Source organism: Gossypium hirsutum, chromosome A10 (genome assembly GCF_007990345.1).
Source record: "Gossypium hirsutum isolate 1008001.06 chromosome A10, Gossypium_hirsutum_v2.1, whole genome shotgun sequence".
In the NCBI taxonomy this organism is placed as follows: domain Eukaryota; kingdom Viridiplantae; phylum Streptophyta; class Magnoliopsida; order Malvales; family Malvaceae; genus Gossypium; species Gossypium hirsutum.
The window spans coordinates 72,076,158-72,099,072 of record NC_053433.1 but is presented as its reverse complement, the minus strand read 5'-3'; the positions used below and the strand labels follow the sequence as shown (position 1 = coordinate 72,099,072).

Here is a 22,915-nt window from a genome sequence, read left to right as displayed (position 1 = left end):
TTATTATGCTTATAATAGATCATAAAAGTATCAACAAACTTGCTTATCATATGTTAGATTTAACGATAACAATGGCATGTATTGTAACGCCCCCACGCCCGAAACCATCACCGGAGTCAAGCTTGAGGTGTTACTAAACTTATCTTACCTTTTAAACAACTCTAAACCACTTATTTTAATTTTCGGAATAAACTGTTTTTCTGCATCATGGTTACTTAAAAATTCATTTCTCGAGTTTCAAAACTCAAAATTAAGATCCGTAAATTTTTCATGAAACTAGACTCATATATCTATCTACTAATTTTTTTTCTAGAATTTTTTGACTTAGCCAATTAGTACATTTTATTAGTTAAAGTTACCCCTGTTTTAGAATTCGACTGCACTGGCCTCTACTTACTACGAACCACTTTTCTCTTTGTACAAAAATCATATGACTATACTGTTTGTTTCTATTAAAACTAGATTCAATAAGGATTCTAACCATATAAAGTAAACCACCTAATTATTTTTGTAAAATTTATGGTGAATTTCTAAATTTGAAATAGGGGATCTAAAAATCGCTCTGGCCCTGTTTCACTAAAACTCAGATATCTTATAAAATACAAAACCTTTACCTGTTTTGCTTAATCCATATGAAAATAGACACAATGAGCTTTAATTTCATATATTATTCACCATCAACCCATGTCTCTACAATTCCTTGTGATTTTTCAAAATCACGTTATTTCTGATACTTGAATCTGTTTTTAAGTTACTTTCACATTTTTCTTAGTTTTCATGTGATAGTTACTACTTATTCATACATACTATTAAACACGTATATCATCAGCCCTTCTATTAGTTAATCACTAGCAAGTATTTACACATCATTCATTGATCATATCATATCAAAAGAAACCAAGTTCCTATACATGCCATACACAAAACGAAACGTCTAACTATACCAATGTGATTTCTTCGATAGTGTGATCGATCTCCGACGTTTCCTTCGATCCCCGAGTGGCTTGATAAGAACTATAAGAAAAAGAAAATGAAGAGAGTAAGCACTAGGCTTAGTAAGCTTACAAGAAAATAAATTACAACATTCAACATAATGAATAATTATACATAATGTCACCTAGCCTCATAAACTTTCTTTACTTCTCATTTTCTACCTTCTTCTTTACTCATTTACCTTCTTTCTTACCTGACCTTTCACTATTCATAAATATAATCTACCTTCCCTTTTGCTGATAATTCACTGTAATTTAACGTGTACAATGACCCGTTGAACCACTCGGAATACTAAGGATACTGGGGTCGTTCCTGTCTATCAATATCCTGCCAATGCCATGTCTTCGACATGGACTTACATGAATTATTCCTATCTCCAATGCCATATATATATATATATCTAATATGGGCTTACATGGCTCATTCCTGTCTCTAAAGCCATATATCTGATATGGACTTACATGTCTCATTTCTGTCCTGTCCTGTCCTGTCAACCCCAATATCCTAACATTCCTAAGGTTCAAACGGGGCTTCCTAATGCTTTTTCTCTGTCACTTCGCATTTAATTCGACTTTAAATATTCTCAAAAAAATAGGTATATAAATGCTGGAAATTGAAAATAATAATGTAAAATAAAAGAATATTGCATTTATTTACTGTAAACTTACCTTGATACAAAATGTGACTAAACCTTACAATTTAGTCCTTTACTTTTTCTTTTCCTCGTTCTTCTTTGGATTCTTGATCTATAATATAAAATATTTCTACTCATTAGCATTTATTTGATTTCTATTTCACTTCACAATTTATGCTATTCAAATTTTGAAATTGCACTTTTACCCTAAAACTTATAATTTTTACAATTTAGTCCCTGCTCAATTCACCCATCAATTGAACTAATTTTTTTTCTCAATTAACACTTTTATTTTATCATTATAAACTATTTCACAACCTTTGATATTCTGAATTTCAACACCAACATCTAATTCACAATTTTGCTCACAATCAGGTCCTAAATACCATTTTCTATCAAAATGACTTAATAAAACAACCTTAATAAAAAATTAGAACTTCAATTTCATAATAATTCATCATAAATTTCCCTTACTCAGCCAGGGTAACTTCCAATTTCACCCACCAAATCAAAAACCATGGAATTAGATGATTGGACCTAATTGTAAAAGTCACAAAAACATAAAAATTACTAAGAAATAGTAAAAATTGAACTTACATGGTGCAAAAAATATGAAAAACCAGCATAGGAGACCTGCTACGGTGTTTCTGGCTGAGAAAGATGAAGAAATGTCTAGATTTTCAATTACATCATTTTTTTAACTATTAACTTTTATGCTAATTCCAATTTTGTCCCTTGTTCACATTGTTTTCTTGCTTATTTCATACCCAAACCGTCCATCCATTAACCTTTGGGTCTAATTGCTCTTTAAATCCATATTTTTAAATACTTAAACTATTTACTCACAATTTAACAAATTTTGAGCTATTTTCAGTTTAGTCCTTTTTAATTAATTAGCTATCCAAACATCAAAATTTTCTAACGAAACTTTAATACTAACTCAATGACACTTCATAAATATTTATAAAAATATTTATAGCTCGATTTTCAAATTCGAGGTCTCGATACTTCATTTTTGACCCGTTTGACCTAATAAATCATTTTAATTCACTAATTTCACCATTTCACAAATTCTTCTAAATTCTTACTTGACTCATAAATATTAAGTTACTATCTTGTTCAATCTTATTTGTCCGATTTAGTGATCTCAAATCACCATTTCCAACACCACTGAAAATTAGGCCGTTACATTCTACCTCGGATTTGTGGTTTCGCAACCACAGTTCCGTTTAAGCCCTGTTTCGGGATGTTACATGTATATCATGCAATTAGTATTATCATGGATTTGCATAACAATATCAATACATAAAAAATATAGTTACAGTGGATATGTAACAATCACATATCATGAAATAGTGATTTAATAAATTATATCATGGATTATTATTCATATTATCAAAGGCTTAATTAAATAAAATAAAACACTAAAAATAGTTTTAAGAACCAGTCAGAAACTAAACTGAACATGTCATAAAATTTTGGGCAAAACTAAAATCTAAAAAACAAGAGCATATGGCCGTGTGGCTAGGCCGTGTGAGATGCCTCAGGATGTGTGGAAGGGTTACACGGCCATATGGCCAGGCCGTGCAATAGACTGAGGTCGTATGGTTTACAAACTACATTAGGGTTTTAGGGCATATGGTCGTGTGGTCCACTCATGTGGTCCAAATGCCCGTGTAGCAGACCGTGTGGAAGGGTCGTGCCCGTGTGAGAAGCGAACTATCCTAGGGTTTGCAAGGGGACATGGCCATGTGGTCTACCCGTGTGGCCCTATCTTAGACACAATTTTGCCCCGATTCGCTTGTAAAAGAACACATACCTTTCACCGAGAGACTAAGCGACGTCTTTCTTATTCAAATCTGATCTTGGGTACCTAAATGGGTCTTTCAACAGATAATTACGTGAGAATTAGAGATTGTTTTCAAGATTTTCAATAAAACTCATAAAAGATTCGAAATCGATTTTGAAAAATTAACAAGAACGATTTTGTTCCAGATTTCTAGGGTACAACGTAATTGGAAATAATAATACTTGTTGATCATTAATGGAATTATGAAGGTTCAAACGAGGATTCGTCTTGACTCGGGTTTCCAAGAGATCAATTTCTAGCAAATGACTGTAAAATTTTATGAAAAGAAAAGAAAAGAATGAAAGAAGATGATAGATTTTAAAGGGAAGAAAAAGAGGATTTTAATTTCAGTTTGAAAAGGAATTAGAATCAATGTATAGTTAGGAAAAGTTATTGAATACTTAGGGCTTCAAAATTGGAGGGGTTGATTAGGCAATTAGCCATTCTTGTCATCTAAAAAGAGGAAATGGAAAGGAGAGTGATGTAACTTGAACCTAAGGATTAGGGGGAAATGAAAGGCCTTACTACTTGGGCTACTACCCATTCTTAGATTATTTCTACCACATTTAATATGTATAATAGTTTTAGTTTGTTCCTTAGTGGCTAAAAATAAATAGAATGGGGCTTTCTACCATTTAAACTAAGGTTCATTTCTTAATGGTTTTATTAATTCTAACCCTATGAATTTTGGGGCGTTATAATATTTGAATTGTCGATATCATCTATTTTATTGTACTTTTTTTTATTAATTTCTCCTAGTAAGTTGATGTATTTGACTAAAATAATATAGTTCTAAATATTAAAATAATATTAAAAAACCAATTTTGATTATATTTTTTTCGTGGGATGTGCCTCGCATTTATCGAACATGTTGAAGACACCTTAGATAAGAATCGACGAGTAACCGAAGAAGGGCTAAAACAAGATTAACATCAGGATGAGGAGGTCCCTGACATTGAGACGACGCGACAAACTCCCAACTTAAGGCAACGGTGATGTCGTGACAAGCATGCATAGGACATCACGACAACACGACATATTCTCCACGTAAGTAAGCACGTTTTTTTACTCCAAGTAGGACTTCTTCTCCCCATCAAACTTTGATTATTTCAGGGATATTTTAGTATGATTAGAACTCTAATCTTAGCCTATTTAAAGGGCCAATTGTATCCCTATTTTGAGTGGCCAAAATTAGCACACCAGTCAACAATGACTTTTCTTTGAGGGCAACAAGATGCAGACGGATATGACTTTTGTTAAGGGTTCCATGGTAACTATTGAGAGAATTTTCTTCTTGAGTTAGGACTTTGTTTTCGGGGTTTTGGATTGTACGTCTAGTACTTTTATGTTTATTTTCTCCATATTGTACTCTCACTTGTTTACTCATTTAATGAAAAGTCGATACCTCATTTGCCTATAGTTTTTCCCTATTTGAGGGTTTTCCACGTAAAATATTTATGTTAATTTCTCTCCACTTTTACTATCTCGTTATTTATATGAGTCGATCCCCAACAATTCTTTTGGTATAAAAGAGACAAGGGGGATTACATGTAATGGTTGTATATGTTGCGACAAAATATTAAGTTTAAATTTATTAGAAGTATGGGTTATTTGTATAAGTCCAAAATATTGTAGGAAATTTGGATATAAACATTAGATAAAAAAATTTAAGACGTTTAGACTCAATGGGTGAGATTTTAGTTGCATATGCTTTTCATGATATTTTGAAAAGCCATCTGATCTTTAGTAATAATATTAAATGTTATTAGGAATTTAATTATAATTTTTTAAATTGACATAATTTTAAAAATAATCCAAACATTTAATTGATTAGTGACTTTAGCCCTTATTTTTTTTAAGCACTTTAAAAAACAAATCTCAATAAAATAATTAAAAATTAAGAAATATAAAAATGAATAAACATTTTTAAAAATTCAAAATTTATTAGAAATTTTTAAAAATTTTAAGCAAAGAAAAAAAATTAAAAATTAAAAAATATTCCATTTTTCAATTTTTAATCCATTGTCCCACCATGAAATTTACCTTTTCTTTTTAATTGAAACTCTATTTGATTTTCATTAAATTTTTTAATTAAATACAACAAAAACTTCTTCTTTTTTTCTTTAATATTCTCTTCTCCCTTCTCTTGCCCTTCAATTTTTTCTCTGTTCTAAAGTAACTCAAAAACAACAACTACTAAATTCAAAAATCGAAGCCGAATCATGGCGTTAGCTGTCGCCAACGGTAGTCAAAAAATTTTAAACTCTTATCTAGTCTCTTTTTAGCCATTTGAACATGAATCCAACTTTGAATCTTCATTTTGTTAGAAATAAACAATCATAAGGGAAAATATCAAATCATTTTCATAATATTTTTAATAGCATGAAAAAATTTAGGAGACATGCATTAGAATATAACTAAAACAATTAGGTTTTAAATATATTTTTTTTATATGCAATTATTTTTTTAAAAGATTTTTTCTTTATTTTTTCTATAATGTTTGAATTATTTTTAATTGTTTCGCTGATATGACGTATAAGATAAAATAACACCACGTCAGCAATTATATACATGTAGAGTTCCACATTAACACATGCTGTAGACTATTAGTCAACTAACGGACACATCGTCAATTCCGTCAGAAATTGATCAATTTTATCAAAAATGAAACTATAAGTGTTAAAGTTCTTAGAAAAAGAATAAAGGCCAAAGTGATTGATCAGAAAAACGTTAAAGGGCTATTTTTGGTATTATGCCTTTTAAATTTTATGTATTTTTATTTTTTTAAAATACATAGAATTATATTTTTAAAATTATATTTTATAATTTTAGAAAACAAATTATATATATTTTTATAAACTTTTTGATTTTTTAAAACTATCATTAAAAATTTTGAAAAGTGCAAAATTAATATTTTAATTATAACATATAAGACAAAATAGCACCATGTCAACAATTATACACATGTAAAGTGCCACATTGGTGCATGCCGTTGACTGTTAGTCAACTAATGGTCACATCGTCAATTCTATCAAGAAATGATCAATTTGATCAAAAACGAAACCATCAGAGTTAAAGGGCTTCAAAAATAAAAAGAATAAAGACCAAAGTGATTGATCAAGCAAATGTTAAGGGCTATTTTTGGCATTATACCTTATTTTTATTTTTATTTAAAATACATAGAATTATTTTTTAAAAATTAATTGTTTTATAATTTTAGAAAAAAATTATATATATTTTTATAATCATTTTAATTTTTTAAAAATATCATTAAAAATTTTGAAAAGTACAAAATTAATATTTTAATTGTAATTCAACTTGTTAAGGGATAACAAAAATTAACTAATAAATTATTAAAATGTAGTAATTTAATACTATTAATAATCATTACGTAACTTTTTAAAGTTGAGTGATTAATATCTTCTAAAGTTTGCCCAAATACATTAACATCGTGTCTAATTCACCTTCACTGTGGGTTAGCGTTCTCAGATCGAAGTATAGGGTTCAAATTGGCCAGTCGAAAACTTTATCGAGATCACAGAGTTCTTTTTTCTGGAAATCTCTTTCTAAGGTATGGCCTCTCATCCGTAAGAATCTATTTTGGTCTATTGGAGATGGACAAAGCATTAACTGTTGAAGAGACTCTTAGATTCCAAATATTGGTCCTTTATATAAAAGGATACCTCTTAACTTTAATCTAAATATAGATTGTGCTCTCAGTGATATGATTAATGAAAATTGTGAATGGAACTTAGATTTCTTTCAAATTTAGGTTTCTAAAAAGATTATTTATCAAATTGTAGGGACTCCTCCACCACAGCAAAATTTTGGGACAGACAAAATTATTGAAGAGGCACCACGTTTAGTTCGTTCTCCATTAAAAGTGCATACGAGAAGCTTCGAGAAGGGGATTGGAATTCGAATGAAGTAGTTTGGCAAATTTCGTGGAAATTCCAAGGACCGTAAACAGTGAGGTTCTTTATATGGCTTGCCTTAAAAGAGACATTACTTGCTAATATAGAGAGAACAAGAAGAGGAATAGGAGTGGATACTACTTGTGGAATTTGTTTCCAAGGTTGTGAAGATGTGTTACATGTTTTATGAGACTGCATTGCAGCTAGAGGCATCTAAAATCAGTTAATTCCAACAGGTAAACATCCTTCTTTTTTTTGCAAGGTCCTTTCAGCAATGGATAGAGCATAATCTCAGCAACCAACAGTCAGCTATTTTGGGATGAGGAAATAATTAGCATGGACTATTCGGAATTTTTATCTGGTGTATTTGGAATAATCACACCCTTTACATCTTTCAAGGATTGTCTTGGAGCCACGACGCAGTCATAAAAGCTTCCTTAAGTTGGGCAAATCAATATGCTTATGTTTCAAATTATCGTATTCATAATTCTTCAAGGCCAAGTATTGACCCTTCCTTACAAAATAGTTGGATACGTTTGAATATGGATGGTGCAATTAGAGCAGAAGACACGTTTGCTACTACTGGAGGATTTCTGCAAGATCATAATGGAGGTGGATTATTGGCTTTAGTAGATATTTGGGCAATTGTGCAATTGTGGATTTTGAACTTTGGGGTATTTTCGATGGGTTGAAACTTGTCCTTGACAGGGGAATCGATAGAGAGACAGACAATCTTAAAACAATCAACATCATTCAAGAATGAATAATTGGAAATTCTAACCCTACTTTGATAAAGAGAATTCATGCATTGTTGGAGCTTTTAAAGTAATGGAGGCATGCAACATATTCCCCGAGAAAAAATAAACTCGCAGACAAAATAATTATGGCGAAACACGATAGAAGAACTGATTTACATCTAATAGAAGATCGCATCTAAATGACTTCATGTTATTGTTGATTTTTTGAGCTGTATTTATTTTCAAAAAAAAAAAGTTTGCCCAAAGAAAACAATTATTATAAAATAATAAAACTAATAGAATAAATTTGAGAAACTGGATCACGTGGGGGAAGGTGTTGAGAAGAGACAAATCACACACAATTCATCTTTCTTTGTAAAGAAAAGTGATAGAATTACACATGTACGGACAGATAGTTGAGATGATAGGTAAGCACTAGGTTTGAGATTAAATAGGTAACAGGCAAGTGGAAACCTACCCACATGTGCTTTCCCCAAATGGTTTCCAAATGTAACTTGGCAGCCTTTTCTTTTTTCAAGCTTCTCCTAAGCGTGTTCACTCTCTTCTCAGCTTCAATAACATTGTACTAGCTGAATCTTGTTAATTAATTCTGGAGAACATTTATTTTATTTTCTACACTCTGCAATATTATCAATTTTATTATACTATGTTGAATAATATTTTTCTTTTCTGAAAATTTTGGGTTTTTCAAAGTTATTTCAACCTCCTCTAACCATTTACCACACACATTTGCTATCATACATAAATTTTTTATTTCTCATTTACTAAAAATTATATCACTCGTGATGTGAAAACTATATAATTAGAATATAAATATTAGTTATAAAATAATATATAATAAATAATAAAATATATAGTTTGAAACTAATTGATAAAAATATATGAAATATATATTATATTAAAATAAAAAAAGATTAAATTGTAAGTAAAATAAAAATTAAAAACGTAAGCATAATTAAAATATACATATTATATTAAAATAAAACTTTGATTTAGTGATAAAGTTAATATGTTATTGCTATATATAAATAACACAAGTTTAAATTTATCCACATGCAAAAATTTTAATTATTTTAATTTTTTTAAATAAAAAAATTAAAATATCCACGAAAAATATAATTTATTTTATTTATTAAAGGATGTTTTTATAATTTTTCTAATTGAGTTAATATCTTATTGATTCGTGATACTAAATTAATCAAAAACTTTGATTAATAGTATAAATATTTTGTTAATATTCTAAAGAAAATATCACCTACATTTATGTGTGCCACAACTTAATAGCGCATTAATCCTTCATATTTCAACTTATTAATATTAGTAATTTCATTTAACCTACATTAATATAACAAAATATTAATTGATGGATATAATATTTCAAAACAGTATGATAAAAAAATTGTAATTGTGTTAGTAAATATTATTCAAATAAAATAGTAGTAAAAATATCAAATATGCAATAATAATAGCATTTAGACATATAAAATGATGACTGAACTATGTGATTTTTATTTTTTTTTTGATAAATTACATCCATGATCATTTTAAAATTGGGTATGTTTTATTTTGGTCATTCTAAATAAAATAATTGTGTAACAACTTAGTCACTTTTGTTAAAATTTTCTTTTTCTTTTAACGAATTGTTGACGTGGTACATTAGTCTATTGAGTGACTAACATGTGACATTTTTTATTGACTTTTAACTAAAGTTTATGGACCTCTCTATAAAGTTTAGAGGGAAAAAGGTTTTGGGTTAATTATAGGGAAGTCCCTAAACTTTAGTCAAAAGTCAATAAAAAATGCCACGTGACAATCACTCAATGTGCCAATATGCCACATTAGCAATCTGTTAAAAGAAAACAGAAATTTAACAACAATGATTAATTCTCACTGTTATCTTATTTAGAGTGATTAAATTGAAAAAAATTAAAGTGACCAAAATAAGATAGATTCTATTTTAGAATGATTATAAGTGTAGTTTACAATTATTATTATTTATATAAACTATACAACAAAATATATGTTGATTCAAACCACCTATTCTTCATAAATCATTTGAGAAAACTTCGCCCTCACTAAAAGAGATTTTCCAAGATAATTACTCAAGCAAAGAGGCTCTTCCAAATCCTAAAAAATTATTTTTAAGGCTCATGTTAAATTAGTAAGATCCTTTGATTCCAACACCAACTTATTAGGTTAGAATATAATCATTTTATCATATTTAATTACACCTTATTTAAGGTCTTCATGAATCTTTATTTAATACGTATTCATTTGACGAGGCTCTGATTAAACTTCCTCCATCAATAACAAGAAAAGTTTCAAAAAATCACATCCCCTAATCTCCCCATTTATATATTAACAATGACTCTCAACTATAATATGAACTATCTTTTATCTCAATTGAATTTCATATCAACAATATAATATTTCATTAACGCAATAATTATTTAAATATTATTAAAAAATTCTTTAAATATGTAATTATTTTTTTTAAGTCAATAATACTTAAGTGAATTGAAAAAATATATTGCAAAGTAATGACATTATGTAAAACATTATATTAATTTATTCACTTGATGAGATTATTGTTATTAGATTATAACATATACACTATGTAAGTGAATAATATTTATATAATAAATACTTATTAAAATTTAATGTAACAAATAAATAGAGTATAGGTTGAAATGATAAAGTTAATATATTAAAAATTGTGTTTTAAGTATAAATCAAACATGTTGTATATTTTTTTAGATTTTACCTAAAATATAAAATGATAGATATATCCTCATAGTATATATTTTTTTTAATTTTACAAATAGATCTGGATTCAATTGATGAGTGCCATTAACTATAAATTATTATTGTTGAGATTAATTAAATCATAAATTATAATTGATATCAAAATTTTACTTTTTAAAACAAAAAAAATTACTTTAAATTTTAAGTGCAAAAGTTACACTTTTATGAATTTCATATGATGATTTGATAGTTAAAAATATTCACTACCCTAAATGTGACCTAGGTTTGAGTCGTGTTAATTGCGTGATTATTTAAACTTTACCTTATTATTGTAATTTACTAAAAAAATATTGTAATTTACCAAAAAAATATCTTTTTATGTAGATTTAGAGGCATGTATAATTTCTTCTTATAATTTTAATATACTGATGGATATTGTATTAAAAGTAAAATAGTAATTTAAAAGAAAGTTAATGATTACTGAAACCATCCACTCTACATTCCACCTCCATTAAAAAAAAAAAGTGACTAGACTTAGTATTACAATCTCAAATCCAAATTTAGATTCAACAATATTATCCTCAAATATTCCAACTTAACAAGTAAATAAGTTAGACATAAAAATAAAATCAAATATCCAAATTCGAACCCATTATTTATAATAATAAAAGATTCAAGAAATAAATTCAAACATAAAAATAAAAATCAATATATTCCAAATTCACTGCTTAAAATATCTAAATTAATAATAATAAAAAAAAACGCAAATCCAAAATGAATAAATCTCATTTGCAGTATCTACTATCATTGATGGTGAGATGAAATCTTTCCCATAAAAGAGTACACCATATTAGGTACAACACACAGGTTTTTTTTTTTTTTAATTTTTACATCTTATATTTATTTTATAATTTATGATTAGAAAGTGATAATATATAATTTGTTTCTTAAATTTATTTATTTGTAATACTTAATTTTTTTGAATTTAATTGATCATTAAATTTATATTGCATCAATCAAGTTAATACCTTTATACTATAAAAATCTCTTAAAACTTCACCTGATAAACATAAATATAATTTTTATTTTTTAAAAAAAATTATATTTATCATCATACTCAATCAATACAAACTAAACGGTAGTATTCTAAGCGAGTGTAATCTAATGTAATCTTTAACTTGTAAGCGTCTAACAATCGATTTGGGCCTTTTATCGGCCTCTAACTCTATATCTTTTTCTTTTCTCTTTTTTTTCCCCTTCCCTTCCCTTCCCTTCCCTTCCCTTCTCTTTGTTTGGTTTTTAATTTTCTTTTCTCATTTTATGTATATATATTTTCTCTCTCTCTCGCGTGTAACTTCCGAACGAAATCATAGTAAGGCCCTTGTTGTTGCAAAACAAGCTTTTCTCACTCTCTCTCTTTTGGTCTTTCCATCCATATCTTTCTTAAATATACCCAGACCCCTTCAAAAAACCTAAAACAATATTAATCATATGACTGCAAAACAAGATTGAAACTGATATAAAACTTTGCTTACTTCTTCTTTCTATCTATCTATTTCCTTTTAACTCTATATTTCTATAATCTAATCTTTTATTAATCTGACAAACAAACAAACAAACCAACAAGGATCTATTTATTCTTCCTTTCTACAATGCCCACTTTGTTGCGGGCAAGGTAATTATTAATCTTCCCATTTATCTTCAGTATTTCAATGTTGTTTTTTGTTTTTCAAAAGTTGGTTTTTCTCTCCTTTTCTGAAAAAAAAACAAACAAAACAGAATTTACGTTTTGAATCAAATCTTTCCTTTTCGCTTTTTGATCGATACCCATTTACCCTAAGGTTCTCGGAGCAAAAGTGTTTCCTTTTTTATAAATTTTCTTGTTTTTTCGAGATTTCTTTTTGTTTAATCGTTGTTGGATAAAATTTGGGTTTCCATGATTTTTGCTTCTTAATGGGTACTTAATTTTTTACTCAGTAGAAGTTTTTGTTTCATGGGTTTTCTTTTTTAGGGTTTTCATGCGGATCGACAGATTGGGGAAATTTCCTAAATTGGGAACTGATTAGGGTTCCGATCAGAGTAGAAATGGGCTCAAGCTCCAGTATTTGGTTTGTCGGATTGAAGAGTTATTTGCCTCAAACTTTGGTTTTTGAACAGATTGCTTAAGAAAAATGGTGATTGCTAGGCTTTTGGGCATGGAAGAAGATTGCTTTCTTATGGAATTGTGTATACAGTGATTAGACAAGCTTGAATATTTTTACCTGTTTTAGACAAAAGTGTGTTAGAGTTTTCAGTATTTTTATGTGTTTGATCTCAATTGGGGGATGGTTTTGGTATTGGATTATTATTGGAGGGAGGAGGTGATGATTCCTTATTGTCCGGGAAGACACCATAGAAGGTCAGATTGTACTGGACCATTTTTGTTTCTAAGAAAACCGTTTGGGTTAACATAACTTTGGAGCTAGAATTCTTGATCAAAAGAGCATTTCTTGAAGTTAGCTTTCTATTTCGGGCATTGTTGAAGTAGCTTAGTTTAAGATTATTGTAGGGTTTAGTAAGTGATCCTGGACTTGCAGTGGCATTTTTTGCAGTTGAAGTGATTTCTTTAGTGGTTGGTAGTTGACTTGGGGTTACCTTTGAGGTTAGAGTGATTAAGGGGCGTGGTGGGTTTTAGGAACTTTTTGAGCTGTTAAGAGTGATAGGACTCATGGAGGAACATTGAAGCTGGAAATGTGTGCAGGGATACGGAGCATAGTTTCTGGTTGTTCCCTTTCTGGAACATTGCTTCTGGAAGATAATTCAAGTGCTTTGGCTTTCGGAAGGCATCCGTGTATTGGTTTCTGAACTTCTGTGAAATGTCGCGTAGCTTTCCCTTCCCACCACCAGGATATGAAAAGAAGGCTAGGACCGATGATGCAGACTTTCTAAAAAAGGTTAACACCGTTTACTTATGTTCTGTAACATTTTGCTTGACTCAAACTATACTTTATGTATTCATAATATTTTGTGATTGCTTTTATTGAGGATTCAAGAAAAATGCCATGGCTTGCTTAATGAAGCACTTATGTGATTTAGTGGTTTAGACTGGTAGCTTGTATATTCTGAAAGATAAGATCTTAATAATCTAGGAATGAATAGCAGAACGGGAGCTTATTTGAAGCGATAGAACAGTGCTTCTGGTGCCTAATTTAGGTACTCACCGTTAAGCACTATTTGTGATGTTTATGAGTGAATGAACCCTTTTAATAGCTTTATTTTCAGTTATTGTTATGGTGTTGGAATCTGACTTAGGATTTTGGAATTTTGCATCACTTAAGGATATTGCATCACTAGGTGGTTCCTTCTTAATCTACTGTGCACAAAACTCCAACGGATGATGTTGGACTTGTTCTAGGAATCATATGTGAAGGAAGGTTCATGTTTGTTCCTGAAGATTACTTTTTTTTTCAACAATTATTCTTTCTTAATTTGTTACCTTTTCCCTCTGTTATTACATATGTTATATTCTTGTTCCACCCTGTAATAAGTGACAGAGTTGTGTAGACACAGGCTGGTCCTATTGGCTTGGGTTTTAAATTACTAATTTGTTAAGAATGGATTACTTATTTTGATGCCTGTTTTACAATATCTTGAAGAAGCAGTTTGTTCCCAAGTTTTGACTTTGTTAATATCTGTTAGAATATTGGGATAACCCGTGTGTGTTTGGACTAAATATATTTTTTTTGCATAAGAAACTTGGCTATGAAAAATTAATGTGGCACCAATGGAGTTGAGAAATATGGCCTGTTCAGATCAAGTGATTTGAACTGGAAGATATAGAGTTAGTTTTTTGCAGCTTTTGCTAGTCAGATTGAGAGTGAACTAATTAGCTCATTTAAGTGTATGAAATTGAAGGAAGTGCTTTAAATATGCCAGAAGAAACAAGTTGTATTGCTTGTTTCAATATGATGTAGTATTTAGTTCCATCTGTTTGAAACTTCATTAGGTAGGTTATGTCTTCTGTCTAAGACACTTGGATGTCCAAAAGTCACTGGCTATGCAGTTTTTTTTTTTTTTTGAAATTACTGGCTATGCAGTTTTAATAATTAATCCAAGAGCTTTCTGGTTGAGTGTTGAATGCTAGTTAAAGGTACAGATTTTTGCTTAATTTGACTTAATTTAAGAACAAGGAGATCAAAGGGCTCTGACTTTCTTTTACTCACATTCAACGAGTTATTCTTTTTCTTTTAAATTTATTTTTTAATTTTGCTAATGCTAGTTGTGATCATGTTTGCATGAAATTAGCTACGCTTGAAGGTGATTGTTTAATGAAGTATTAATGTTAATTCGTGTACGTGTGACTCTTTTTGCCTCTCTTCCATATTCAATATATTTTTTTTTTCCTTCTCTTTTTATTGCATTTGGTAATTTAAATATTGATAATCCATATGTTCAGCTTTACTATGATGCTACATAAGAAATATATCCTCTCCAGTGGGATATTAACAGTGACATATAACTTTTTTATATGTCCTCATATTCAAAGAACTTCTATTCTTCTACAGTGTACCAAAATTGGCTTCTCTTATGTTCTTGTTTCAAATTCCCACTCCCCTTGTCTATTCTCCCAATTCGGTTTCCAGGATATGTCTCTGAATGAATTTTTAGTAAGTGTACTAGGGGTATATTAGATCATAAAGGAATAATTCAGATTAATTCCCTGTAGTAGATCCCTCTCTTCGTACATCTGTTGTTCTAAGTGCATATAAAAGAAGCTTGATTGCTTCATTATTCCAGTGTTATCATTGTCCTGTATTACCCGCTAAAAATAATTTAAACCTCAGATGTAAAATCTTGTACCTATTTAACAATTCCTATTCAGATGTAAAATCTTGTGTGATTTTGTATCATAGCTGCATTTGAATTCTGTTACCTGTTGCCACCTTTTGTGTTCCTATGGTTTGTTTGTTTTTCAAAAGAGCTCGATATGTATTCAATAGTTTTTGTTGTGATGTAGTAACTATTTAATGCAGTCATGATGTTTCAAATGGCTAAAATAGTATTTAACATGAATCTATGCTGTTGCAGAATGCTGACTTGATCTATATACTGGTTATGCATCCTTGTTCTGTAAGAGATTGAATGACCATCTCTCTCTCTAACATACAAATAAACATCTCTATGTATTTTGAGTTGTTATTGTGTTTTACCTAGTGCTGTTAGCGATACTTGTGCTTGCGAGCTACTCAGGTTCAGCTCTACTATGTTCAGCTCAAAAAAATATAAGTTCGACTCAAAACATTGCTTGAGTCAAATTCAAGCAGCTCAAGCTATCAAACGATCCAAGTTCAAGCATTGTAATACTTGACTCGAGTACCTCATGAGCCTAGCTGAGTTTCTGTAATTTTAATATATACTTTCATTATTTAATTATTGAATTACAAATTTACCCTAAATATATAAATACTTAAACACACCCTAAATAGCTAATTTTATGTTCGCACTTAAGGTGAGCTTCGACCTCCTTCCTTTCTCTCCTAATGTTTGAATGTTTCCTTTTCATCTCATCCAGCAACCAACCTTACTCTCACCAACAGGCCTCACCCTTTCCCTGAACCACCCTCTTGTCTTCCACCCAACAACATTAGCTACAGGAATATCAGCAACTCCTTCAGCATCAACAATAGCAGCGGCATCAGCAGCAAACTTCTTCTGCATTAATACTTTAATTTCATGGTCTGAACTGATCAATAAAGACTTTGAGATTCAAAATCACATGTTTCTTAGTCATGAAGTGGATCTTGAGAGATGATTGTTGCAAATTAGGGTTGAATTTGAATTTGTTTATGGTTTTTACTCAATAAAGTAGGGGAGGCTGAGACATAGGAGTCAAGTTTGAGCTGTTGAGCTTAATTAAGCAAGATCGAATTGTTCGATTTAGATCAACTTGAGCCTTCATTAATCAGGCTCGGCTTGGTTCGGTTACAACTCTAGTTCTACCTGTGTTGCAAAGCTTCTAGTAGTCTAGGAGTAGGAAGAGTAGGAAATAGATGCTCTTTTGATATGATACCAGTTGCATCTTTACAAACATTTGATTTAAGCATGTTCTAGAAAGTTTTGCTTTGTTTTTCCTGAGCGAGTGGCTAATTTTAAAGGACATGAAAGATTCCCTTCCTCCTGTCTCCCTCAAAAGGTACTAATTTCTCCGAAGAAAAGTAAAAGAGGAAGTCAGAAAATGCCCAAATTACTTCATTGAGAATGAAACATTTTGGAGAAGCGATATTTTAAAGCAATGTTCGTTGGGTTATATAACAGTTCCTGTTCATTGGGGTATTAAGCAGTTCATGGGTATATTGCACTCTCATTTGTGTTTTACTGCATAATACTTGAGAGGAAAAGTGTAGTTCCACCTTTGCATTAAATACACCAATAAAAGGCATCAAGAATTCCAAGTAATTTGCAATAAGGAAAATGAAGTTTGTTTATGTTGGCTTTCACATTATTCTTTCTTGTGTTTTAGAATACAGTTAATTAATTTTGTTTTGAGCCAATTTATTTTTTGTTTTCTCTTATTGATCTAGCTTGGTTATAGCGATCTGTTATTGAGAGAATGGAGTAGGTAGACTATATTTCCTTATTATATGGGAAATGCTGAATGCATTAGCTGCTCCTTTTTAACTATAAATTCTATTCCTCTAAGGCTTCCTTATTCAAGTGCACTGTGTAACTGCTTTGTTAATGATGAATGCATGCATTTTAAATTTAACTGGACAAAGTATGTGACTAGGCATGTTTTATCCTATGAATTTCTTGTGAATGGATGTTTTCTAGTACTTCACTACTTGTTCTCATTTTCTTGAAACCGTTAGGGGATTGGTAATGCAAATCTTACATTCCATTTTCTTGCAAGCCTTTGTTCTACTGCTTCTATACCTAATAAAAGGTTGAGAACTGGCTCATCACATATGCAGCCCAAGTATAGAACAGATTTACAGTACATTTTGGTGTAAATGCAGTACTCCATGGATTTGAGTATCATTTCCTATACTCTTTGACTAGTAGAAGTTGCTCATTAATTTTGTATGTAGCATTGATGTTGTTCCAACTCTTCATTTTCCTTGAAGTACTTGTGTCCTATGCATATGTAGGCATGAGTTTATGATATGACCCTTTAAGGACTTTCCAAATACATTCAAAATTTACAAAATATTGAATATACCCGTGTCAAGAGTAACGTAGTGTAGCATGTTACCAGAAAGCTTTCTTAGACATACAGCTGGGTATTTTATGTGTCTTATAGCATAAAACTTTTTATTGTAGAGGTGTGTGAAAACTAAGATTCTATTCTAGTTATTCAAACCTAATACTTTGGCTTTGCTGACCAATTATATATTGCTAAATGATGGTTTGTCTGCCACTTACTGCAAGCATTCATTTTTTGTTGTCTTTTTGGTGTGTTGTTGTACCTTTCCCCCCTAATTATCAGATTTCTTTTAATTCCTTTGTCTTTTCAGGACATAATGCAAAGAAGAATTATCAGAGAACTATCTTCTGTGATAATCTTTTAAGTAATCCTTTGGAAAATTTCTTGATGTGATTAGTGTGTAATTCGTTGACAGTTTTTTTACTCATAAGTGTACTTGTTCTCGTTCTTTCAAAAAAAAAAAAAAAGTGTACTTGTTCTCGGTCAAGTGTTGTTTAAACCAGACCAGCCAGTATACCGATACGGGCAAAGGGTTTGGACTGATTTTAGAGCGAACCGCTTGGAACCGGGGTTGAACTGGTTTGTTTATGTTTAGCCCAAATTAATGGCCCAACTGGGAAAAAAAGCCGAACGGGCCCAAACCCAATGGTTAAACCAACCGGCCCAAATCATCCCTAGTACTTAAAAAAAATGAGGAGGAAAGAAAAATAAAAACTAACCTAAATGGCTAAATTGGGACATTGGGGCAGCAAAATTAAAAGAACTGAAATCTAAACTCTAAAGAAGAAAAACCAACAAAAAAACCTAAGTGCCATTATGTTTTTAATTAGTTAACTTTAGAATGGAATGTTTTAATGTTTTATGGTTACTTTTGGATTGCAATGTCTTAATGTTTTATATTGGAATGTTTTAATGTTTTACTTAATTTTTGTTGGATGAATATTGGACTTTGGATAATGTTTTAAAACTGTCCAAGTTTTAGGGTTAATGTAGTCAACTCTGTTAACGTTTTAAATTTTTATTTGAATTTGGAATGTGTAATTTATTTTTATCTTATTATTGCTATTTATTTGTGTTTATAATTTTTTAAAAATAATTCTGATTCTTTTTCCTATTTTACTTATTTTTCAGAATTATTTTATTTTATTTTATTCTCGGAACGGTGGTCCGACTTGTTTGACCATTGGTCCAGTTCCAAAAACATTGTTCTCAGTATTAATTGCAACTTGGTGCATAATGGATCCTTTAGTATAAATTTCAACTTTTGAGGGTTACTGATGATTTGTTTGATCGTTTCCCTGCTATGTAAATTTATCTTTTGCGCTTGATTCATGAATCTATGTTTTTCTAATATGGTTCTAGATTTTCAGGAGAAGCAAAAGGAGAAGAAGCATAAGAAAGAGAAGAAGGACAAGGAGAGGAGAGAAAATAAAGAAAAAAAGGAGAAGGACAAAAGTGATGGAAAGCACAAGGATAAGAAAGACAAAAAGGAAAAACACAAAGACAGAGACAAAAAGAAGGAAAAAGATCGAGATAAAGAAAAAGATAGAAGTAATAACTTGGAGGAGAAGAAATTTCCTGGTCGTCCTGAGGGTCAAAATGGGGAGAAAACCACTGATGAGAAGCAGCTTCCTGGAAAATCTGAAGGCCACGAGAAGTTTATCCCAAAAGAGAAGGGTAGTGAGAAAGATCGAAGCAGTTTCTCAGGTGAGAAGAAATTTGCAGGGCAATTTTCTGGTTATAATGGGGAGAAGCTTAGCCAAAGTTGTCAGGCTGAAGATTTCAGGGATTCTAAATTTGTGCATGAGTTGGGGAGGAGGGTCAGAGATGAAGGTGCCGGAGCTGGAAACCAATTGGTGGAAAAGCATATGGGTACCGTACCAAAAAGAGATGAGGGAATGGTCAGATTGGTGGCTAAGACTGCCAATGCATTGGTTGAAGAGAAGGAAAAGAACAAGAGAAGTGATGATAGGAAGTTAAATGTGCAAGGAATCAGGGACGAGACAAGATCATCTGGAAATGCTATGGTTCAGAATATTGTTGGAGCAGTTAATGCTAGGGTTGAAGGGATCCCGAGACAAGTGGGGAGTAGTAATGAGAGGCGGGATGAAGGGAAAGACAAAACCAAAGAAAAAAAAAATGACGATAAAATCAGGGACAAGCATAAGACTAAAGATGGGGAGAAAAAAAGTCATGGGAAAGATAAGGATAGGGACAAAGAGAAGAAGAAGAAGAAGAAGGAAGAGAAGACAAAGGCAAAAGGTGAACATACGAATTTGGAGCTGGATAACTTAAAAGGAAGCAATAAAGATGACCCTGTCGGCACCATTAATCCAAAAGCATCAGATTCTTCTAAGGAGGGCAACAAGGGCGCTGTTGTCGAGGAAAATCACCGCAAGCGGAAGGACTGGGAAAATAATGGATTTCTTCATGGTGAGTTTTATACCATGATTCTATGTATCATCGTCAATGATCGTTTGAAATTTTGCTGCCCTTTATCTGTTAGAAAACCTGCTACAAACCTGTGCATGAAATCTTGTAATTGCTTTGATGGCAATAGTTTCTCCGTTTTTCTTAGCAGGGATTAATAGTTTCTCTATAGCCATCTTGATAACAAGTTCTGCTTTCTTTTTTTCTTCTTTCTCGCAGTTAATGATCTTAAACCCAATAAGTTGCCAAGAACTTCTTCCTCTCTATTGATGGACAATGGAAAAACGTTAGAATCTTGCCAAGCTCCCATCCCACTCGCTTCCAATAGCCACGGGGCAGGAACTGGTCTTAAGGTGAATGCTAAAGAACACAAGTTGAATGGTACCAGTGAAGCTCAGGTGTTATCTGTTTCCCTGGCTACGCATTTATCAGCAAGTGCACAAGCTAGTCAAATGGATGAAGTGTGTAAGAAATCACCCCATCCGGATTCCAAGTATTTGAGCCAGGTACTTTCAGTGCCTGAGATGGAAGAATGGTCTGATTTTGATGACCAATCATGGCTATTCCACAGTAATGGATCTCAATCGAAGAAGCCCAAGGTGGGTTTTTCCAGGATTGATGAGGCACCACAGGTGTGGGCAGAAGCTCTGCAGATAGAGTCCACCGATGTTTGTGCTCTCCCATATGTTATTCCATACTGATTTTTGTCTTCGTTACTGGCTTCTGGTTAACCCTCCTACACCACAGCAGGATTTGGTCCTTGGGCGGATTGATTTCTCTTCAGCATTCTTTTTGTTGTTGAACTCCGGTGTTACAGTGAATGATTTTGCATGACTGACCACCATATTTGTCGAAAGCAACTGATCCACCACGTCAACAATCACATATTTATTTGAAACACACGATGGCAACGGAGTCTCGGCTGAGATGGTGCCTTCCAAGAAAGAGAGGTATAAAGCTTCTGCAATTCTTATTATAATTGCTTAAAAAGGCTGAGAAGGCAGTTTGTAATTGAGAATGTAAGAAGAAGAAGACAAGCTGTGGTGAATGAAAACTCCACTGCAATTTTGATTTGTAACATAGAAGGGTCTTATTTACAAGAAATGTAAGATAGAAGGAAAAAGAAAGTAAGGGCATTCGGTTTCCAATTTATTCACCTCCATCCTTGTTTATATTTTAACCATTTTTTGTTGTTGTCCAAAATATGATTTCAGTCTCATGTTTCTGCCCTTTTCCATGTTCCTTCCTTGTTGCTACGGTTAAATCAAGGGTTTGTCTTGGTCTTGGAATTAGCCATATTGACCGAAGAACCCTATATGGATAGTCACCTATAGTTGGGTATTTTTATTTGCTCATCAAAATTGATTTAGTCATTAACGATTTTGAAACTTTTTTTTTTCACTTTGCATTTAAATAGTCAATGGAATGCTTCGATGTTTATAATTAAAGTTACAAAAATGTATAGTTGGTAATGGAATTTAATTCTAAAAAAGTTAAATATGTATAAATTTTGATAATGGAAATTTTAGTTCACATGATAAAGAGAGGATACATAGAAGTCCAAGGAAGAATGCTGAGGAAAGAGAATATACTGGCAATAAAGGAAAAGAGTGATAATGACCATGGTAAGCATACACTTCGACAAAGAGCTAAGTGCATTTGAATGTTTTCGTACAACATGTGATTCATGATTTTTTTTATAGCATTTAATTTTGGGTAAACTACAAAAACGATCACTTTTGTTTGTCTTAAATTACATTTTAGTCACTTATGTTTGAAATGTTACGTTTTAGTCACTTACGTTATTATTTTGTTATGAAGTGGTCACTCTACCATTAAACTCCATTACCTCCCTAACTGCAGCCCATATGGCAGTCCAAATGGGTTTTAAATGTCAACTTGGATGTCCAATAGCTAAGATGAAAATAATTTTTTAATTAAATAGATTTAATTTAGATTGCCACTTAGGATATCCAAGTTCGCATTTAAAATCCATTTGGACTACCATGTAGAGTCGCCATTAGGGAGGTAACGGAACTTAACAATAGAGTGGCCACTTCGTAACAAAATAATTATGTAAGTGACTAAAGTGTAACATTTCAAACATAAGTAACTAAAATGTAATATAAGGCAAACAAAAGTGACTATTTTTGTAGTTTACCCTTTAATTTTTTAAGTAAACTATAAAAATAGTCATTCAATTATTAACATGTTTCTGTTTTAGTCATCCAAGTTAAAAATATATATATATTTTAGTTAGTAACATTATTAAAATTTAATATTTTGGTTACTCTTCTATTAAATCACAAGTAGTGGTAATTTTTTATTGGTATTATAATAAACTTAACCATCTAATGTTTTTTAAATCTAAAAAATTTAATAAATTTAGTCCTTGACTTTATACATTCT

General features: G+C 31.1%; 1 protein-coding gene across 2 annotated transcripts; it reads left to right on the top strand.

Moving 5' to 3' along the window:
- Positions 1-12,094: 12,094 nt before the first annotated feature.
- On the top strand, positions 12,095-21,658 carry LOC107915113 (splicing regulatory glutamine/lysine-rich protein 1). Of its 2 annotated transcripts, none has more exons than XM_016844255.2 (4): positions 12,095-12,568; positions 12,905-13,826; positions 19,447-20,509; positions 20,726-21,658. In XM_016844255.2, exons 2-4 carry the CDS (start codon positions 13,749-13,751, stop codon positions 21,205-21,207), a joined length of 1,623 nt encoding a protein of 540 aa, XP_016699744.1. In that variant the 5' UTR covers positions 12,095-12,568; positions 12,905-13,748; the 3' UTR covers positions 21,208-21,658. The 2 variants fall into 2 exon arrangements, with proteins under 2 accessions (XP_016699744.1, XP_016699745.1); XM_016844256.2 differs by having other exon boundaries at positions 12,179-12,265.
- The last annotated feature ends 1,257 nt before the right edge of the window (positions 21,659-22,915 follow it).

Coding starts and splice junctions, on each gene's coding strand:
- LOC107915113 (XM_016844255.2), top strand. CDS start 13,749: ATGTCGCGTAGCTTTCCCTTCCCACCACCAGGATATGAAAAGAAGGCT. Junction 13,827..19,446: donor ATGCAGACTTTCTAAAAAAG/GTTAACACCGTT, acceptor CTAGATTTTCAG/GAGAAGCAAAAGGAGAAGAA. Junction 20,510..20,725: donor AAATAATGGATTTCTTCATG/GTGAGTTTTATA, acceptor TCTTTCTCGCAG/TTAATGATCTTAAACCCAAT.